General features: G+C 37.4%; 3 protein-coding genes across 4 annotated transcripts; all 3 read right to left on the bottom strand.

The window, feature by feature from the left end:
• Nucleotides 1-137: 137 nt before the first annotated feature.
• On the bottom strand, nucleotides 138-4,465 carry RBCX2 (Chaperonin-like RbcX protein). Its single transcript, XM_059574010.2, has 5 exons — nucleotides 4,043-4,465; nucleotides 2,458-2,549; nucleotides 1,167-1,224; nucleotides 722-787; nucleotides 138-604 (listed from the first exon to the last, which is right to left on the bottom strand). Exons 1-5 carry the CDS (start codon nucleotides 4,379-4,381, stop codon nucleotides 482-484), a joined length of 678 nt encoding a protein of 225 aa, XP_059429993.1. The 5' UTR covers nucleotides 4,382-4,465; the 3' UTR covers nucleotides 138-481.
• A 1,376-nt stretch (nucleotides 4,466-5,841) lies between these two features.
• On the bottom strand, nucleotides 5,842-12,181 carry LOC132164691 (MATE efflux family protein). 2 transcript variants are annotated; one of them, XM_059575240.2, is made up of 14 exons: nucleotides 11,745-12,181; nucleotides 11,303-11,435; nucleotides 10,539-10,660; nucleotides 9,961-10,170; nucleotides 9,616-9,800; nucleotides 9,353-9,488; nucleotides 9,162-9,258; nucleotides 8,977-9,077; nucleotides 8,121-8,284; nucleotides 7,103-7,174; nucleotides 6,840-6,956; nucleotides 6,635-6,730; nucleotides 6,417-6,538; nucleotides 5,842-6,262 (listed from the first exon to the last, which is right to left on the bottom strand). In XM_059575240.2, the coding sequence occupies exons 2-14, from the start codon at nucleotides 11,380-11,382 to the stop codon at nucleotides 6,220-6,222; spliced, it is 1,545 nt and encodes a 514-aa protein (XP_059431223.2). In that variant the 5' UTR covers nucleotides 11,383-11,435; nucleotides 11,745-12,181; the 3' UTR covers nucleotides 5,842-6,219. The 2 variants fall into 2 exon arrangements, with proteins under 2 accessions (XP_059431223.2, XP_059431225.2); XM_059575242.2 differs by having other exon boundaries at nucleotides 11,750-12,181.
• Nucleotides 12,182-16,268: 4,087 nt separating this feature from the next.
• Nucleotides 16,269-20,725, bottom strand: DIT1 (dicarboxylate transporter 1). Its single transcript, XM_059575023.2, has 3 exons — nucleotides 19,306-20,725; nucleotides 17,787-18,008; nucleotides 16,269-16,986 (listed from the first exon to the last, which is right to left on the bottom strand). The coding sequence occupies exons 1-3, from the start codon at nucleotides 20,419-20,421 to the stop codon at nucleotides 16,624-16,626; spliced, it is 1,701 nt and encodes a 566-aa protein (XP_059431006.1). The 5' UTR covers nucleotides 20,422-20,725; the 3' UTR covers nucleotides 16,269-16,623.
• Nucleotides 20,726-21,281: the final 556 nt, after the last annotated feature.

Raw genomic sequence — 21,281 nt, 5'->3', positions numbered from 1 at the left:
ACTAACTAGCGAGGATTGATATGACTAATAGACACATCGTAACAGTAATGAAAATACTGTCATTTTGATCAGTAGAGACAGCCCATCTAGCCAGGTTGATGTGTAGGCTAGTTAGCACCGCGGTGAAACCACCAAACTAGATTTGAAGCACCGAATTTATTGAATTTCAGACAACATTGAAAGCTGCTAAGTACAATGAGCACAATATCTACAGCAGCTTGCGATACTAAAATCATGAGCTGTGTATCTTAGTTCAATTGAGAGAAAATCAGAAAACTAGGTTTGTGATTTTGCTTCAAGCTCTCTAAATTGCTGGATGGTATTCATATATACAATGTACAGAATATGACATCTTATTAGTTTTGTGGAAAATAATATAGAAGACCTCATGGGACCTTGATAAGAAAGCACAAATATACCTAGACTAGGAACAACAACATGGGGGGAAAAGAATGACCAAGGCGTATCAAATAGCAAGTAGTCAGCCAATCTTCTCTGTGTTTGAGTCATCGGACGGCCATATCACAGTCTCCATGAGACGTTCGCGCATCAACTCCAAGTTTTCATCCGAGATCTCTTGATATATTTCAGCATGATTACATTTCTACATCACAAATGACAGGGAAAGAAGGGTTTCCATATTGTTTAAATTCTTTTGTAAGTTGTATGAACTTTGCAGGATAGAGAAAAATAACTGAGAAATTTTTTCAAATTCCCATACCTTGACCCATTTACCATATAGGTGAAGCCGTGTTACCATCACTCTCTCTGCGAGCTCATGCTTCTCCTGTCATTAGAAAATGTTGTATATGAGTTCATAACCATCATTCATAGCAAAGGGGAGGAGGGTGATGTGGTGAAGACCTACCCCTTGTGTCTAACGTGCCCCTCACGGAGGAGCAGAGGAGTTAAGGGGTGGCAGCCACCACTCATGGAGGTTGCAAACTCAGAACATCAAAACTTGATATTTTGGACAAAATATACTCCATTTGTTCACCAAGACAAATAAGGGATGGAAGAAAAATGTAACAAAATTTTATTATTGCATTTTCGTTTGTGAATATCCAAGATATGACCCCAACAACATTAAATGGTTTTATTTAGGTACACTAAAGAGGATAATTTCCTTTGTCATGTCCAATATAAAATCTGAAATGAAAAACTACCTTTCCAAGGCTACGGATGAACCTTTTTCCATCACCAGGCTTGTTTGTTGCGACAAAACTGTCCAAATGGAGAAAGAAACAAGATTTAGATAAAAGAATAATTACCACAACGTATATATGTTTAAACATAAAGATTAATGGAAGTTTCTTGATGTCATTAACCTAGGTAAGGTTATCTGAAAGGACAAGGTTGAGTTGACCAGAACTCCAGTCAAGTTTTTGCCCCCACAAACACCTCCGATCACATGTGCAAGCCCAGAACTGAAATAAGGGGTTCCTAAAATTTGTGCACACATAGAGAGAATCGCCTACATAGTCCACCAAGAACACATTAATATACATGCTTAGACACCATTCCAATCTAAAAGCTTAAGCTAATGGGTTTGGGCTACTTACGCATATTAACTACTCACTTTGTTAAATTTTCCTCAATGTGAGACTTAAAACTCACATGTGCACTCACAAATCACAATAAATCTCCTCTTCACATGTGAGTTTCTTCTATATTGACATAACTCCTCCTCATGTGTGAGTTGTTTACAAATCCAAGAATGTCACGCATACAAGAATTGCACCAATTGCAGGCCACCAAACACAACTTTGCTCCAAAAGCCATTCATACTCTTTATCATAGCCAAACCAAACACGTCAAAGACCAATATACTTATTTTAAGTGGAAGCTGAACTATAGCTCTGATACAAATTTGTTAGGAACAGAATCACCTATGGAGTTCACCAAGAACACATTAATATACATGTTTGGACACTATTCCAACTAAAAGCTTAAGGTTCACTTACACAAATTAACTACTCACTTTGTTTATTTTTCTTCAATGTGAGACGCAACATTCACATGTACACTCACAATACAAGCTTTGAATACCATGCTAGAGCATCAAAACCAAAAGCTTGACTTATTAGTTGGAGAGACCAACTAGTAACGTAAACCAATATCAAGCTCAACAGCAAACCAATTTGGATTTCTTTAACAGATTTAATGCAAATTTAATCAGCTTGAGCAGCTAAGAGCAATTTTTTCAATCCCTGGTTATAAAGTTACAAAATGTATTCACAAAAGAAAATGGCTGCGTCCATATGGTGCTTTCAGATGATTCAAAATAACTCCCAATTCTAGTTGATCCACAAGTTCATAATAAATCAAAAGGCTCAATAATTTTCTCAAGCCTATCAGTTAGAAGGCACATCAGGTGTCACCACAGTTTGTTAAAACCATCAGCAATGGATAAAAAGCAGGAAAATTGTATAGAATGAGGTTGAAGATCCCACTTACTCGTAAAACCACCTATATTGCGTTGGATTCATCTCATACAGCTGGTTAAGAACAGTCCTCACAGCCTTGTATGTGAAATAGTTGAGAAGTTGCTGCAGACAAACATTTTGTTAGCTATATTCCTATCAGGTTGTGCTCCTTTGCGCTTTCAATTGAATTACTTACTAAAAAAAAATTCCTATCTATCAGGTTACGGTTTTTATAATGAACAGACAAAACTAACATGATGGTTGACAGAAGGCATAAATAATTACATGTCCTTAAACGGGTAGTAAAAGCTAACACTTGTATTCTTCAAGTAGGGATACAAAATGATCACTATTTCCTTAAACAGTTAATAAAAGACATCCTTAGCAATGGCATCTATTACCATATTATGCATTTCCTTGATAAGTTCGTGTTGCAATTATGATTAATAATTTATATTCAAAACAAAGTTCAGATAGTTTGGAACTCATACAGATACCACCAGATTTCAAAAATGATCATGCCCCAATCCTTAAATCAAGAAAAGTCTCCCAAACTAAAGATTACATTCAGCTTGATAGGTGTTGATTCGCAGATTACCAAAGGATAAAAAGAAAGGTTGATCTAAGAAATCAGAAACTAAGGTTAAAGGCAAGATTCATATAGAAGGCTATATCAAATAAGCACTGGTATTGTGACGTGCGTGATATATTAATGCTTATTGTATCCGGACAGGTTAACAATAAAGTAGAAGCTGCTGTTAAATCTCATCCTTAGGAGTATATATATTAGGGGAAAATAAAGCAACTTCAATCAAACCTTTGAGGTGATTGATAATTCCATCTAGAAACTCTAATTTCTTCACTGCTCAGCTTCTGGCTTTTTTGATCCAACATTACATGCTTCATTGCAAAACCATGACATGCTTATTGTGATCCATAGCTCAAGTTCTAACTCATGGAGCTACCAACAAGTTGGAACTTCTATGACTCTTTAAAAATAATGAATTACATTCTAACATTTTTTTGAAAGATTGAAATGTTCTAGAAAGTGAATTTTTTTGTCTTTACGATGTCCAGACCCATCAACTTAGTCAATTAAATTTTCGGATGAACAACTGGAGGACCAACGTCCAACTGTTAATGCATCCATATAATGCTGCAACATTACTATTCTCTTACCGCATCAAGATGGCTCTGTGTCTCTGTGCCTTGCCACAATCTCTTACTTAATTAAATGACCAGCTTAAACTTTTGGAAGAAAGTCTTAACTTTAAACCTTATCTCCGTTATTTATTATTTTTCTATCAGCTTAAGCTTTCTAGACAAGACATGCATACAAGGAAACAACAGACAGGACCAAAACGGAAAGCATTCTCTGAAGTTAATCATTCAAATAGCTATGTTGAATTTCTTCAAAAATCTTGAAGAAATCATCAATGGAAGTACCTCTTGAATTAGATATCCCATACTCAACCATTAAATACAAAGGGAATGCAATATTTCACTAATGGACTCTAGAAACCAAAACAGCAATAGTTGATCACATCATATAAGCAAAAAGTTGTGTGAGACACAAAGTTCATCCAATAATTCAAATCTAGAACCAATTTTCTCACCGTTTTAACATCCTCAAAACTCTCATCATACTGTCCCGCAAGCTCGCTGACGATCACGAATCTCCGATCCTTACGCTGCTTCCTCGAACTCCGGTGAACGATACTTGAAAGCGCTTTCCTTGAGAGCCGCAACTCGCGCCCAGAATTAATGAATGAACTGCTCAACTCCACGGACCCTGGCTTCCTAAAATGCTTCCTCGCCATTGAACTCCTATGCAAAACCAAATCTCCACCACTCTTGAAGTTCATATTAGTTGAAGGCAGTGCATCCAAACACAAACATGGGCTAGTATGCGAGTCCACCACCGATGAAGCCACAACAGATAGAGCCCCTACCATTCTCCCAGTCTTTCTCTCAAACACCCACAAACTAAGCTTAAAATCGACCTTTCCAGAAATATACCCAAATCACAGTTATCACTGATATTCAATCTTGGAAGGTTTAATTCAAGAAATAAGAGATACCCACTAAGGAACACCAAGAAAGTGCTAGTGGGTGTCCAAGAAAGCAGGAGAATAGCAATTTGTAGTCAGAGATTCCTGGAGGGAAGAAAATGAATCTTAAAAGGCACAGGAACGTGTTCAGGAGAAAGATATAAGATTTTGTGTGCAAGGAAAGTGTGAGGAAAATGGTAGATTTGGAAGGTGTGTGAAGTTTGAACAACCTTAACCAGACAAAAATCTGAGGTCTTAAATTCTCCACCCACCCAAAAGGCTTTGGATTCAAATCGAAGTACTTTTTAGCTTCTTTTCGTGCAAAATTTTTCTAGTATCTAGTTTCTGCCCACCTGGACAGTTTCCCGATTTGGTGGTGTCTTGCCACGTGGGAGAGAATCTTGTCGGTGTGATACGATACGAGCGTGTTGAAATTGTTCAACGTGTTTCAAGTTTGAACGGTTTTACCGGAGCGAATGGGAATGGGTCATTCAATGCCTACTCGCAATATTCTCGTCTGGGGAATACAATTCCAACTTTGCTGGAGGCAACATGGACGGAATGGCGGCCTTTGGGTAATTTTCTAAGATTGCGGAAACCACGTGTCCGGAGAATAAAACGTAAACAAGGATAAGAGTGAATAACTCATATATCATGATGGATTCAAGCCCATATTTACTCTTCTTCTGACAAATCATGTTTGATTTAGCAAGTTTTAAGAAATATAGGAAAGAAAAATTGTAGAAGGAATAATATTTTGATTCAAGTAAAAAATAAAGCTATAATGTAATTTTTCAAAGGAATTAAAGAATTTTATTACACGCTCTATGCAAATGCGTGAGAATAGGATTCCAATTTCCTGGGAAAGCTTGTGGGTGAGTTTTAGATTCTACTACTTTTACTTGCTTGCAAGCCACATATTCCGCTACATTACATAATACACACAACGCTCTTTCAAGTTTCTAGCTTTGAAGTTTGAATGCAGCAAGCAAACTCTAATGGATTTATTTTTTTTATTTTTTGCTTTTTTTGAACAAATTCAAATGGAAGTTGGGAGGTCCAAATTTTTATGGCCTTTCAATTATTGGTATTAATGACGAGCATTTATTATTTCAAATGAATTAGAGATGATCCAAATTCTTGCTTAAGTGGGTATTTGCATCAAAACATTGTAGGTGTTTTAAAATTTTTGAAATGAACCCGAGTTGAGTCCACTTCCAAATAAGGCCATTTGTTTGTTTCTGTGTTTTTTCTTGATATATTGTATGACACAAAAATGACTTTTAGAATTACTCTTCGTCAAGTGACTTGAGAGATTCAATCAATAGTATTATGTTCAATTATAGAGATTGTTTCCTTCATGCAAGCTAGAGCAGATTTTTTCCAGAACATGTTAGCACCTTCTGTAGCAATATACAAAACCATAGGAGAAGAAATTGTTGAGGGAAGAAAATGTGAAGGTAAGCCTTAAAAAGCCTTGCAGACGCCTGAAAGAATATTATTACAACATTCCCTAATATTGATTAACATGTAACTATTTTTCATTTCTCTGTATTCATGTTATGAAATTTTTCCAGTTTTTCTGTACAAAGAAGTATCAAGGAGGAGATAATGTTTCAGTCAACCAAGCATGGAGGAGCATGCCACAGAAAGCAGCAAGGAAAGAAACCTAACCCAACAAAATGATTCCATGAGAATAAAATCATGGATCAACTTGCTATATATGGAAGCCATAAGTCCATTTAGCTCCGGAGAAACTTCCAAGGACCTGTTCCTGTTCCTATCCTGCAAATGGAGTGGGACAGGATTAATAAGAATCTTTATTTGATAAAAAGAAAACAGTAAGCTTGAATTTGGTTTTAATGGCAAGAACCACACTTTTTCTTAGTAACCTCATGGCCATTTGACAGGGAGGATATATACTAATCAGGAAAATTACCTCCAAAACCCGGCAAATGCTCGAAGACTCATGTAGATTGTCAGCGCAAGCCAGAGACCAATGAATCCATGACTGGAGGAGAGAATAAATAGACATAGAATGCTCATAATAGCCACCATTATCTGGAGAAAGAAGAATGTCATGTTTTTATGTTTTCTTCATGTTATCATAACAATTGTGTTATGTTTTCTTAGAATGGGAAAGGACTATAGACTTGCCATGGAGTAAGCTGAATATGCAAAATCAGATGCTCCGAAGTTGATGCCATCAAAAACAAAGGCCAAGGCATTGATGGGTTGAGTAGCTGCAACAAACTGAAATGAAAAAAAAAAAAAGAAAAGAAAAAGTTGCTCCTGGATTATTTGGGATCAAACAGTTCAAAAGTGCAAAAGTGCTTTTACTGGTTTCTGACATAAGGAGTACCGGAATGCCTATACTAATGAGGTGGAGGACGTTAACATCGTCCGTAAATAACCGTGCTCCAAAACGCAGTCCCACTCCAAGTATGACGGCAAGTATCAAACCAAGAACCAATCCCAACTGCAGTAAAAGTGCATCACAGGCTCTTAGCAGAACAATCAAATTAGTAAGACATGTATGATCTTCTGACATATGACATGATGCATTCACCGACGTGGGAAGTAGAAAAGAAAAAATAAAAATAAAAAGATTATATGACACAGCACCTGCAATACTCGGGATGCTGCCACTTCAGCCTTGTCATAATCTTTCTTTGCAAATGCACTTGCAAGTATTGCCTGAAAGATAGAAAAGCAACTTAAGTTTACTAGTTTAGTATATGCACACGTGAATTCAGAGAAAAGAACCTAAAGCAATGGAGAGATAAAGTATCAAAAGTAGAAGGGGCAGAGAGATAAAAACACTGAAAAAGATTGCAGCTAAGATCTATAGAAGGTTTTGACGGCTTTAGTCTTCAAACAACATAAGGTCTATCATTAGCCAGGATTGGCATCCTTGTAGAAGGGGCAGAGAGATAAAAACACTATAGTTTTCTTTACTTTCTAAAGTATAACTGATGCTCATTTTCTTAGGGTCTGTTTGGGATTATATTTGAGAAATAGAGCTTTTAAGTTAAAAAGAGTTTTTGGGCAAAAGCTTCATTTTTTAGTTTTTGCCAAAAGTGTGCTTTAACTATTTTTAGGTTTTTTTTACTATTAAAAAAAACTTTTAATTTTTTTACCAAACAAGTACTTTTTTCTTCAAATGGGTTTTTTGAATGTTAAAAACACTTTTATGCTCTTCAAACGCAATTCCAAACAGGCCCTTAGTCAAAAGGCTGAGCAAGTAACAATCTGGAATTAGATAGTCTTGCAAACGCTGCAGAAAAGGCGAATTTGGTACACATGAAGTCATGTTGAGGAGATCTCAGAAAACCAAAGACAAAATTGCATAACAGTATTTAGCTACTGCCTAAAAATGTCAAGTTATTATTACAGAACTCTACTAAAAATTAAATATACAACGTGATTAGCTTTATAGAAGTTTTTTGCTATGAAGCACAAGAAAAAAAAACATTGGAGATGCTAATGTTTATTGCTTTATTTATCTTCATCTCTTTAGGCCTTTCATGGTTTCTTGGCATATTGGCACTCTACTTCATCCAATGCTTTGAGAAGAGATGAAGATATGTGCAAAAACATTAATTTTTCAGTAGATTCAGCCAATTAAGAAATCATTGCTAACCTGTCCAGCAACAGCTAAGCCATCAGCAAGAAGTGATGTTGCCAACCAAATCTGCAAGCAGACTTGAAATGCAGCCATGGATGTTGATCCCTGGCGTGCAGCCATTGATGCGGCCAGAGTCACACAGAATGTCACAGCAATGACCCTCAATAATAGTAGAAACCCTGGAGTTCAAGCACAAAAAAAGAATAGACTAATGGGGTATCAACTTTAAAATTTCAATCATTGTTTAATCATCTAATGGTGCAATCTATTAAAATAACCATATCTAATGTTAAGCTAAAAATTCTCTCATCTGAAATGGGTGGAAAGCTTTAATGAAGAGGCCAAAAAATATTTTGAGACAATCAAGCGTCAAGATATTTATAAAGGATTATAACTTTTCATTGAGCTTCCTGATTAAAATCCTTTGGTACTATCATTCTCGATCAAATATAACTTCTCTATTTTAGATACTGATCACAATGTCAACTAAGAAACATGGACTAACAAAAGGCAATGGTGGAACGAGATTGTACCAAATAAGCTATCATGTAAAATTTCACCAATCTTAAGAACATCAGCTAACGCAAACATGAATAAAAGGCAGATAAAAACCAGGAACAACCTCATTGTGGATCTAGTAAATTATGATTTGTCTTTTCCCAATGAAATGGATATTACTTAATTTTCATTCAAATTTCCTACAGCCACTGCTCCATCTAACAAGATGGAACACCTCTGGGATTGCATGAATATCATACAATACCTTGGGCTGTACATTGGGAGAGTGAGGAACCTCAATGGACAAATTTAAGAAATTTTAGGTTAAAGATAGTGTCTAGTTTTTTGGTAAACATTACAATTAGATCCTTACCATTTTTAAGAAATCGACCAAATTGCAGATGTTTGATACTTGGAGGCAAGAGATCAACTTTTGCCATTAATCTCCACAAGAGTATAACTGAAATGAGGTACCTATAACAACCATAAAAATGTTAAACCATTAGAGGCAAGTCCCCTGTCAATTTTAAATGTGGACAAACGTTAAAAAGGACCTACTGAGATATAACATGGGCAATGGCTGCCCCGCTGACACCCAGCCGGAAAACAAATATAAATATTGGGTCTAGTATTATGTTTGTTACATCTCCTGCCACTATAGTATACAAGATTAAAAAAAAATCAGAATATTTTTTATATGTTGAAATAATCAAATCAAAATTGAAGTATTCCAGTTTGTTAAGGTATACCAGTGGCATATAAAGGTGTTTTTGTATCCTTAAATCCGCGAAATACCCCTTGCATGGCCAATGAGAGAAGAACAGCAGGGGCACCAAGTGACCTCAATGTTAAGTACTGGTGCGCAGGGGTTAGCATAGGTGAATCCTATAAAAAAAAAAAAAATAATAGCGCAATGCCATTATACTTGATATTCAAGGAAACACAAGGAAACTAATAAGACAATCGAGCACAAGTGCAAGAGTTATTTGTTACTTTAACCGAAAGAACTTACGGAACCGACTCCCATGAAATTTAACAGAGGCTTTGCTCCAGATATTAGGAATATGGCCTGTATGAGGCCAAGTATGCCGCCAATGACCAATGCTGACGAGGCAGACGGAATATGCCTTCTTTCATTCTCAATCTTAACTATATCGAAGCTACCGACACTTGACTTGTATGCATTCTCATATGTACCTGACAAAGAAGATCAAAAGGACTATACATGTTTACTATACCAACTTACATAGATAGCTTGTGAAACCAATAAAAAGGATCCAATATACAAAAAGAGGAAAACCAATGTATATTGTTAAGAATGAATAAAGAGTGAAACAATAGAAAATGGAAAACATACCTTTTTTTGGTATCAACTCTTTATGTTCACTGTTTGTTGTTGAACCTGTTTCCAAGTATTCACAATCTTGAGCTTCAGGGCTCACACTTCCAATGGCATCTTCCTCTGCAACAAAAGAGGTTGTGACACTGACAAGTGGGAATATTGCAATCCTTGATGCCTGATTGAATAGAGCAATCGAAACGCCTACAGCAGCAAGCTCCACTGGACCTGTATGGGTTAAGGCAACTTCGTTACTCAGTTTCTTCAAAAACAATGGTCTCTGAGACACAAGTATAATAATATCTAGAATGATATCCAGATTTTTTTTGGTCCAATCACAAATACAAGCTGCTCTGTCAACTATTACAGTCTGCTAATGGGCCAATCTTACTGCCATGTAATGTGTTAGGCTGTCCTCAACATTATTAATTTGCATTAAAAAAAAATAGGGCAACTGCAGAAGCACAAGAGTTACCAAAATTTCATAAAAGTAAACAACGCAGAAACATAAGCATGGAATGGTGAAGGAAGATGATTTCTCATTCAGTGCCATGTCTCATAGGCCAAGCAATAACAGTAAAGAGAAATGGAAATACCTATTTGTCCAATGAATGCTGTGTCAACTAGAGAAGCAATAGGGTCAGCTGTCAAAGCCAGTGCAGCTGGCAATGCAATCTGTGCTATTTCTGAACCAAGTTCGTCCAGTTTAAAAATGAGTCTGCTCACAAAATAGAGACATGAGCATTAGCTCTCGCATACAAAGAAAAAGAAAGCCCTAATGATATTTTCTAAAACAAGTCAACCAATTCTCCCCTGTGAAACCCAAATTACCAACAAAACAAGAATGCTTAGCATCAATTAGAGCCTGCTTTATCTGAAAGAGAGTTCCTACTACAGCCGTGGGGCATGCATGGCCCGAATATGTCATTTCCAATTAACTTAAATTTTTGGGATATACGGTAATTTAATAAAATGCATTATTGATTTAAAAGAATACAGCTTAAGGGGGAATTTTTTTTTGAAAAAGGAGCTTATTAAGTTGTTTCAAGACCACTTACATGAATATTGATAGATAAACACCTGCAAACATGAGAATCTTAGGAGGGGGAGGGAGAAAAATTACTTGGAAAATTGAAATAATATGTCTATATGTGCATCTACATGTGTAGATAAAAATACATAAAAGAGAATTTTGCCTTGGAGGCTGGTCTAGCAGTCATGTTTGTTGCTTAAATAGCACACACACAAATAGTCTAAATCTTAATTCTCAAGCCAGAAGGTAACTAAAAGAATCAAACACCTCCTAAACAAGAAGTGTATGTATGGCCACACCCACATCCAAATTACTGAAAAAAAATACCTGGCGTTTTTAAAGAAAATGGACATTGGAACTCTTCTTTTGTCCCTGGATGGATACAGATCATCTTCTTCAGCCATCATTAGAAGATGAGTTCACCAAGTTGCCTTTGTAGCAAGCAGACTTAAATCAAAGCCTATGTTGCCACAATAAAAACAAAAGGTCATTAATTGAGCTCCAGACCCTGCAGATTCTATTGTCACTAGTCAATAATATTATATTGAAAAACGAGTAAAAACCTTTGGAGAACCACCAAAGCAAAACAACATATAATTAGTCTGCTTAACGCATTAATGGGTTCAAATTTAAAGTCTCTCCTCCCCACCACAGAAAAACATTTCAGCTTTAGAAAATTCAACACCCATTAAAACGTAAACTTCATTTGTCCTGTTCTCTCTCTCTGTGTGTCAAGATACAAATTCAAAGTCCATCGAGAAAAAAGTACCTTACACTTTCCCAAGAAGTCCAAAGAACTTTCCTATGAAAGTTCCCAACTCAGAAACTCGTATGAGCTCATATATTCAAAGAAACTTGTAATCACAGACATTTCACCTTTGAAACCTCAGAAACCCATTAATAATTCCAAGCCATGAAGGAAAAACAAGAGTTTTGCCTCGATCACTTTCACACAAGAACCTTAACAATAAGAATGGAACATATATACCAACCACAACCTGTGTGTCTTTGTGTTTAATTTGTGTGTGTGTGTGAGAGAGAGAGAGAGGTGAATCTTGTTGTTTTAGAGCAGAAGACGACACGCCTCTAATCCATGGCCACATGGTATAGTGCTTTATTTTAGCAGCTTCGGAGTTTCCCACAAATGAGATGGACATGTGGCAGTATCAGATTCAACTGAAACGCCCATTTGCATCAAAACTGATCCACAACAGCTTCGCGTGGCTATAAGAGGCTGCCAAGTGTTCCTCACTATACCTTCCATGCACAAACTTCAGCGACTCTAGAAAACCATTGAACTAAAGAAGTAAAGGAATTAAAGTACCCCCCACCCCCCCTAATTAATAGTTCAGTAACTACTTGTAATTAATATATATATATATATATCAGTAATATTTCTGATTTTACTGACCAGCAAATTAACTTTGTTTCCTTTTTAGTAATGCTATACATTACTTTCTTTTTAGGCCTGGGAACAATGAAGTCCTATTTAATTGATTATACTTTGGATATTTCATGTATTGGGACTTAGGCTTTGGTAGGCAAAGCCTTTTTTTCTTCTTTTGTTACTGTTCATGACAATTTCCCAAAAAATAAAACATTAAAACATTCTAATTTTTTTCATTTTTTTATTACTATTCAAATAAAAAAATCACTACAAAACAAAACCTTTTCATTTTTTTATACCATTTTTTTTTTCACTTTTTTTATACCAAACATTCTTATATTTATTTTATTTTATTTTTTTTCACATCAATCTACATCAACTACCGTGTCTAAGGAAAAGGCTTTGCCAAACAAAGCCTTATTTGTTAAGTAAAATTTTAAAGGGGAAACTTCACTTTGGTTTCTTAAACTTCCACTCGATTTTACAAACTTCCCCTGAACTTCTAAATCTCTCATTTTGGACCCCTGAACTTTCAATTACTCTCAATGTAGATCCCTCCGTCAGATTTTAAATGTTACATGACATTTATACCCTTGACTTTTTTTAAAAAAATTCCAACCTCTAAAACGTTTCTTTATTTTAAAAAAATGAAAATCAAGGATGTTTTGGTCTCTTTTTTTTTTTTGTATTTTTAACGTCTAAAATTAACGGAAGGGTTCTAATTGAGAGTAATTGAAAGTTCATGGGTCTAAAATGAGAGATTTGAAAGTTTAAGGGGTTTGTAAAATCGGGTGGAAGTTCAGGAGGCCAAAATGAAGTTTCCACAATTTTAAACTTACGAGTGAATAAAAGTGTTAAAATATTAATTGAATAATTAAATTTATATTTTTTTATTACTTTAAAATTTTAGAATAAATGATAATTTAACGCATATAATTTTCTTCTTAGTAAAATTTTTTGTGTAAACGAAGAGTTATCATTTGAAAAATTAAAAATTATAACTTTTGGTGGACTTTTGGCCAAGTGGCTTTGGATCCACTCATGTTTAATTCCCAGCCAGTTTTTAACGCTTCACAAGAGGTGCTCTATTTTTCTTTCTTTCTTCTTTTTGTTTTTTCCTTAACATTTGACAGAGGTTATATGTCTTTTCGTAACTTGATTAATAGAAATTCCAGCTGGGCAGTTGCCTTCTTAACACTCTAAAAGCTTCTTTTTTTTTCTTTTTTTTTTTTTAAAAAAAAAATGATTTATCACCTTAAATCACAATGGTGAAGGGCTCGGTCGATCCTTCGGCCTTACTCAATCGCTCAGTACAAAAATTCGAGACACTCTCAATGAATGACTTGAGAGAACCTCGGTCGAACGAGTGTTTAAGATCACAAAAATCAGAATGAAACCCTAACATCTATTTCCGGTCTTTCTAAATCTCTTGTTACTCACAAATTTTTTTTACTGATTAAACTAGTTTACAATGGCAAGTTAACATTATAAATTTGAATCATCCACACTTTCATACCCAAAAAGCAAAGAAGTAAATGGTCAATTTTCACTTTTATAGCATTTTTTCTTGTTGCACTTTCAACCAATGGCTCCTTTTTTGCCAAACTTTTCCTAGCAGCCAACGTTTTTATCGTGGAGATGATCATTAAAGCGAAAACGTAGGCATGGATGTAGACCTAACAACTTTGGAAACCATGGGTGACGTGAATCTACTTTATAGTAAAATCCATAGCATGTGAAATTGAAAATCAGTTCTAGCTATTTGAAGCAAAGAGTAAAGAAGAAGAAAAAAATTGCTTAGATAACTTCTGCTCAACTATCTTTGTAACTTGTACAACAAGGAAAACGTCTTATAAAAACTCAGTTTCATCTAGTAAAAACGTGAAATTTAACACTCATTAAATCTGTTATAATTCTCCCTCTTTATACGGGCTAATGTAAAATTGAGATGTTGCGACCTTTACTTATTACGTAAAAATTACGTGTTTTAAGAACATATATCAGTTTAATAGACTGAATTTGAGAAAAGTCTGCCGACTCAATTGAGAGAAAACTTTATTCGGAAAACTTTTTCGATGGCCATTCACTGCATAGTTGAAGGAAATTGTTTGATTGATGGATTACCTACGCAAATGGTAACCAAGAGTCAATAAGCAGAAGATTCTGTTCAACCACAATGTTTTCCTTGCCGTAGGCTGCTATGAAAAGAAGTTTTTTTCTCAACTAAAAATCTAACCACTAGATGAGGGTACTCATTCGCTGGCATAATCTTTAATTGAATAATGGGGGAATTTGATGCCCATGAATCCGAAAAGACTAGAATATGGCTTTGGTCATGATAAAAAAGCAAAATTTAAAGCAGAAAAAAGTCACATTATTCGTGCAATTAATATTTTTGTGACCATCATAGACTTTTGATGTTTAGAATAATGAAAAGTGGGCATTATGATCTGTAGATAATTGTAGGTCCATTCTTTGCTTTTTAAAAAGTCATTCATTTTTCACCACATACACGCGCATACATACGTAATTAAGCAAGACTAAATATGAATTTTGCAATAAAAAAATGCTGAGGAAATCATGGCTTCAAAGAAACTTCCTATGTATTGCTCCCCCCCAAAAAAAAAAAAAGGAAAGGAAAACAAACAACAAAACAGTTATAAGAGAGGGTCTTTGTTATTTTTAATTCTCAAAGTTTAAAAAAAAAAAAAAAAAAAATTATTGAAAATGTTTCCGAGCACTAAATGAGAAGCAACATATTTTACAACCGAGTGTGCCTAAAAATTAGGCACGGGACATGGTGTCCCATCAAAGCCATTATGTGAGCCTTCCACTTCAACTTGTCTACTCTATCTTATCTTCCATATTCCCACCACCTGAAAATAACGTAATCTTAGATAAAAGTGACGTCAATATAGTGCTGGCAGTAGTATGATTTGTGGTCCGTGTGAAAGAGAATAGAAAGAAAGAAAAATACGTATGGAAAGAGGAGCATCTGCCTGAAGATTCTCTTATTATTTTTACGTTGTTAACTTTGTTGGAAAATATGTAGGGGAAAGAGGAAAAAAAATAAATTGTTTAGAATTTTGTTATTAAAAAATTACGAACTAAGAGTATCTCCAGCAGTGTAACTAAAATGGAGATATTAACTACATTTAACTATTTATGTCATTTTTTTTTTGCTCTAACAGAATAGCTTCATATTAGCTATTATACCTTAACTGCTACAATGAATAGCTTTATATTGCTATTCACTGTAGCACACTAGATTGTTGAATATAATATTATTTCCATATTATTTTCTTTCTCTTCTCTCTCCCTCAATGTTACTCTCTCATCTCTTCTCTGTTCATGAATTTATGATATAAATTTAAATCTTTTGAATTACTAAAAGTTCAAAAAAAAAAAAAAAAAAAAAAAAAAAAAGAATAGCATGCATATACTTGACAAACTAAAAATGAAAAAAATAAAAATAACACACAGGTATGTTGCGTGAATCAATTATATTGCAATTTACAAGATGATGCAAAAGTGGTTGCGGATATAAAAAAAAAAACAAAAAATAATAAAAAAATATATATATTTAATAAAATAAAGAATGAAATAAAAAATCTGTTAGAGTTAGTATTAAAAAATGAGTAGTTAAAATAGAGAATTGTGCTTTTTAACTAGGTAAAATATCTCTTACTGCAGAAAATGCTCTAAGATACTTTTTAAAAAAGCATACGCTAAACTTCAATGGGCTGGCGGCTGCCTGAGTACGGATTGAGGATCTAATTCCCAGCTCTTTTGTACTTTGCACCCAAAAAGCCCAACATCAAAGCAAGCTGACTTTAAGCCCAACACACAGTGGACAGAGATTCGAGCCTCACTTGCTCCACACCACAGGAAAAACAAAAAACACAATGAAAGGGTAACAGGAAGAGAGATTTATTCAATGATCCAAGTAATCACTTGTCATAAATTGCAGGCAATTGCTTGCCACATCAAAATTTCGGATACAAATTCTAATTTCTTTTTTTTGATAAGTGAAAATACTTCATTAATACAAATTCTAATTTCTAAATGGACCTCGTCTGTATACCATTTTTTCCCCCCTAAGGTCTGTCCGCCAAAGCAACCAAAAGATTATTTCTAAGATATGCAATCAAAAATGATAAGCAACATCAACGTGAAAGGGAAAATTGCACCTGAGGGTGAACAAAAATCTGAAATTACTGGGGTTGGGGTTGGGGTTGGCAAATTCTAACGACCGGCTCCTTTACCACAAGCCAATGAACTTCCACCAAACCCCTCCGACTCCTAGCCAAATGATAATATTGACAACAGAAATGAGGAATCCGTAGCCCCACCATTTGGCAAGAGGGACATAGTTGGCACCATAGAAAACAGGAGCTGACCCAATGCCGTAGTGGGTAAGGCCACCCATGAGGTTTGAGAGGAAGGCGAGCACCATGGCTCCGAATAATGGTGGAGTGCCAAGAGCACTAGAAACAGATAGGAAGGCTGTAAACATGGCACCAATGTGAGCAGCTCCGCTTGCAAAGAAGTAGTGAGAGTAGAAATAGAGAAGAACCAGAATGCCAAAAGATAGCTGCCATGAAAGACCCAATCCACCAACAAACTGTACAAAAAGATAGATGGTGTTAGCGAATACTTTTTGCTTAAATAGATTATTGATCACAGTTTTGAATTAATTACCATGCAAATATCAAGGCAGCATTTTCCAAGCAAAAGTATAAATGATGCAAATTTTTAGGGTAAGACCCATATGATATAATAAAATAAATCATTCTATATCCCATTACGGAAAAAATGAATGTTTTCTTGACAATCCTTGCAAGAGTGATTGATTAGTCTTTATGAGTGGCTAACAGTAAGACTGCTCCTATGAATAAAAGATCTCAAGTAATCTATTGAACCCAATGATGAAACTTTGATACTATTATCATTCACAGGATTAAAAATCAAATAATGCATTTGGCATTATTCTTAGGAAAAAAAGAGAAGGGCCAGGTTGCACAACCAACTTCCAGTATTGTTTCCAATCTCAGACATGTAAAGATATATTACAGAACAGTAGGCTTCAATTTAAAAAAGGGTTTTAGTGATGAATCTCTTACAGAAGTTGGGATGTGGAATATAAAATCTAGACACTTAACTGACGTCCGAATTGCTTTCGCAGCATCAAAACCGACACAAATTGTCCGGTTACACATTCAAACTCATAACAGAAATAGCAAAATTAGAAACAGAGATGTCCAGGACACATCACAACAAATGGAGCAAAACTGACTCATCTAATAGTTATAAATCAACCAAGAACAGTAAAATTTCAAGCGCTTCAATGTCAGCAACCTATCTTTTGCACAATTGAGAAAAGGGACACACAAGGAGATACCAGTAAGAAAAAGAGAGACAAACCTTGACTACAGATTGGCTGAACCAGGAGATGAGACCATATTTGTTTAGATACCCAGCCATTGCAATGAGGGCAGCAAACCACGTAAGGGTATCCCAGGCAACTGATTCAGCTAAGCACTCCTTCCATGTCACAACTCCAGTCACCAGGAGGACCGATAATCCAAGAATGGCAGCAGTGACGGCATCCACATTCAGCATCCCACCAAAAATCCAGAGCCCCACCTGATATAGTAGAAAACAGAGGAGAGAAGTATTACTATAAAAACGTATGGAGAAGTTATATAGACATATATAGCACTGCATACAAATTGACAACAGCATGAGGTTGACGATGCATTTGTCTAAATGCAATATTAGGCATGAACTCAACACCTGTCAAATTGCATTAACAAGGGAAGAAATAATACAACTTCAAGTTGATAATTAAGTTGGCATCAACCAACAAGCAAAACCATGACCGAAACGGTTTTACCCTGTAACTTACTACGGTGATGATCAATCCAAAACCGCATTCAATCATCCATTGAAGAACCAGATTTAGGTTCAAATTCCCTTGCCGAAGGCAAAAGCATGAGCGCCAGCAACCTCTGTAACCCACTGATCACTTTTAAGTAAGAAAGCCCATACTTTAAAAGCACCAACCCACTTCAATGACCTTCAATTTCAACCCAAAAACCCCAATGCCACATCATGGAGAGGGATTTACCGTAATTTACTAGAAATCCAATCCCAATAACAAGACTAGGAGATAGCTGACAAGTGTTCAATACTTGCCATAAGAAAAAAGATTCACTTGCCAAACGAACCTATGTAGTGAAACCCTCAAGATCTCCAAAAATTAGCTTCTTTTGTATTATCCCACTCAAAGCACCCCCCACAACAATCAGCGAGAAAGAAGATGAATTACCCTGCCCAAAATCAGACTAACTTTCAAAGCTCTAGAAACTAGCACGTTGTTGACACAAAAAAGAAGAGACAAGATAAAGCACAGCATCCTTCCCCTCCACTCTACCCCAAATTGCATTCTCCCCAATCAACCGAGAATCCCTACTGAATTGATACACTTGAATGCAACAAAAAGATCAATTCCCATATGATTTCCTCCTAAGAGTAGATACATTTGTTACCAACAAGAACACCAACCAAAATTTCTGTGCATCTCCATTTGAAACGAGAAAATCACTTGAAGAACAATCCATTTTCAATTTACTGGCAAGGACTGTTGCAATATGCATACAGGCAATAAACATAGAGCTAATGACATGATCATTAAAAGTAGCAAACTGATGTTAAAGAAAGCAACAACAGGATAAAACTTGAGGTAACAAACTAAACAATTAATATAGTACTTCTAGGAAAGACATCTTGTCAATGAAAACAAGCATATTAAGGAAGTTCAATGATAGATTGCATGGCACTACATCCAATCATTATTACCCGGAACTAAAAATAGAAAAAAAAGCATTATAAAAAAAAAAAAAAAACCAATAAATTTGAAAATAAAAGAAAGATTTAATACCGTAAGAAGCAGAGTCCCAGCCATAATAATCTCATTCTTACTCATGGGGCCCATCTGCGACAGCTTCTCCTTTGCCAATTTCGGCGCGTCAGGGCTGCTCTTCACCGTCGGCGGGTAAATGACGTAGAGAATCGATGGCACCACAATCAACGACACCAAGCCTGGCACGATTGCCGCCTTCGCCCAATCGGTCCACCCAATCGTCTGCTTGATCGTGTTGAGTGTGAGGTTCGCGGCCAGCGGGTTCGCTGCCATCGCCGTCAGGAACATCGCCGACGATATCACCGAGGTCTGGAAGCACGTAAGCATCAGCCACGACCCCAGCCGTTCCTCGGTCCCGTCGCCGACGTTGCTACCGCACGCGACGCACAGCGACTTCACCAGCGGGAGGAAGATCCCGCCGGCCCTCGCCGACACCGACGGAATTGCCGGCGCCAAGAGCGCCTCGCTGAACACCAAGCTGTACCCTAACCCTAACGACGAGCTCCCAAACAAGGACACGAACTGGTATGCGATTCGGTTCCCCAACCCGGTCTTGATGAACCCGCGCGCGAAGAAGAAGGCTAGCGCGATGAGCCAGGGGATCGGGTCGCCAAAGGCCGAGAAGGCGGCAGCGAAGGTCAGTGTCTTGGTGAGCACCGACGCGCCCAGGCCCATCAGAGCCACGGCGCCGAGAGGCAAGGGCTGCGTGATGATCCCGACGATGGTGGCGAGGAAGATGGCGAGCAACTGCCAGGCGTTGCGCGATACTCCCGACGGAACCGGCACGAACCAGAGGATAACCCCCGTCAAAATCGAAGCCAGTAGTGGCTTAATTGCGGCGCCTTGCCACGGCGGCGAAGGAGGCTTCGCCGCCACAGCCGCGCCACCACTAGCGGCGGATCTGACGGAAAATTTAGTGTCATTGGAATGGTAAGGGTTAGGTTTAGGGTGTGTTTGGAATAGGGAAGTGGAAGCGGATTTGGTTAGAGAAAGGGAATTGGGGTGTCGTGAGAAATGGGAAGGGGTGGAGATGGAGCGGAATTGAGCGGCGAAGCGAGTGGGTTTGCGGGAACGGAGGGAAGGGAGGGAGGGAGGGGCTAAGGAGAGTGAGGAGGTGAGAGCGATCGACGCCATGTCGTTTTGGTGGCGGAGATCTGTCTCTGAGTGACTGCGAGTGTGACTCTGCGGGTGCGTGGGGTTATAGAAATGTGTTTGTGGAGGAGGAGGGGTCTGTGAGGGAGGGAACGTGGGCCGTCGGATGAGGATCGGAGGGTGGGAGTGGTGTGGGGAATATCCGGGGTTTTGACTTTTTTCGGTTGGGTTTTGGAGCTTTTCTTGTCTCGTGAATGACGTCGTGAGGTTGAAATGTCCGCCACAGGCCACAGATCCTCTGTGTCACCGGCCAGCTTGGAGCTTTCAGTTCTGTGAGAGAGAGAGAGTCTCATTTGCCACGTGGCTGGTTTCTATTGAGTCTCTACTAGAGTTCGAGCAAGCTTTTTGGTGACGTGGACGGGATGACGGATTCCAGTAATCGCTATGTGATGTTACGTGGCGTCGCGGTAGTGGAGGGACATATCTACAGCTGGCGTAGGCGTATTTGGCGCTTGGGTTTGGTGATGAGGTGGGTGACCAAAAAGTGGATTCTGGAAAGGGACAGCAAGAGATCTGAGGCCAGTGTTGCCGTGTTGCCGTTGATTCGGATACGCGAGGGAAAATGGCGAAATTGACCCTGAGAGACTGAGAGTGAGAACTAAGTAAGAAGTGGCAGTGTGGCAGGCTGGCAGCATAGATTTTGCATGTGCAGTGTGTTGCGAGTAACTCGGCAACGTGGGGGATTTTGCTGACGAACAGCGAAGGGACGAGGGACCACGCTGTCATTGAACCTTCGTCCTTTCTGAACGACCAAGAGTATGAAATGGAATTATGGCTATGTTTGCGAACAGGCCGGGCCGGCACCGTAGCTGGAGCTACAGTACCAACAGCAAAAATTGACT

This window comes from Corylus avellana, chromosome 8 (genome assembly GCF_965113065.1).
Source record: "Corylus avellana chromosome 8, dhCorAvel1.hap1.2, whole genome shotgun sequence".
Taxonomy (NCBI): domain Eukaryota; kingdom Viridiplantae; phylum Streptophyta; class Magnoliopsida; order Fagales; family Betulaceae; genus Corylus; species Corylus avellana.
Note: the sequence above shows the minus strand (reverse complement) of the source record. Positions and strands in the feature narration are given on the sequence as shown.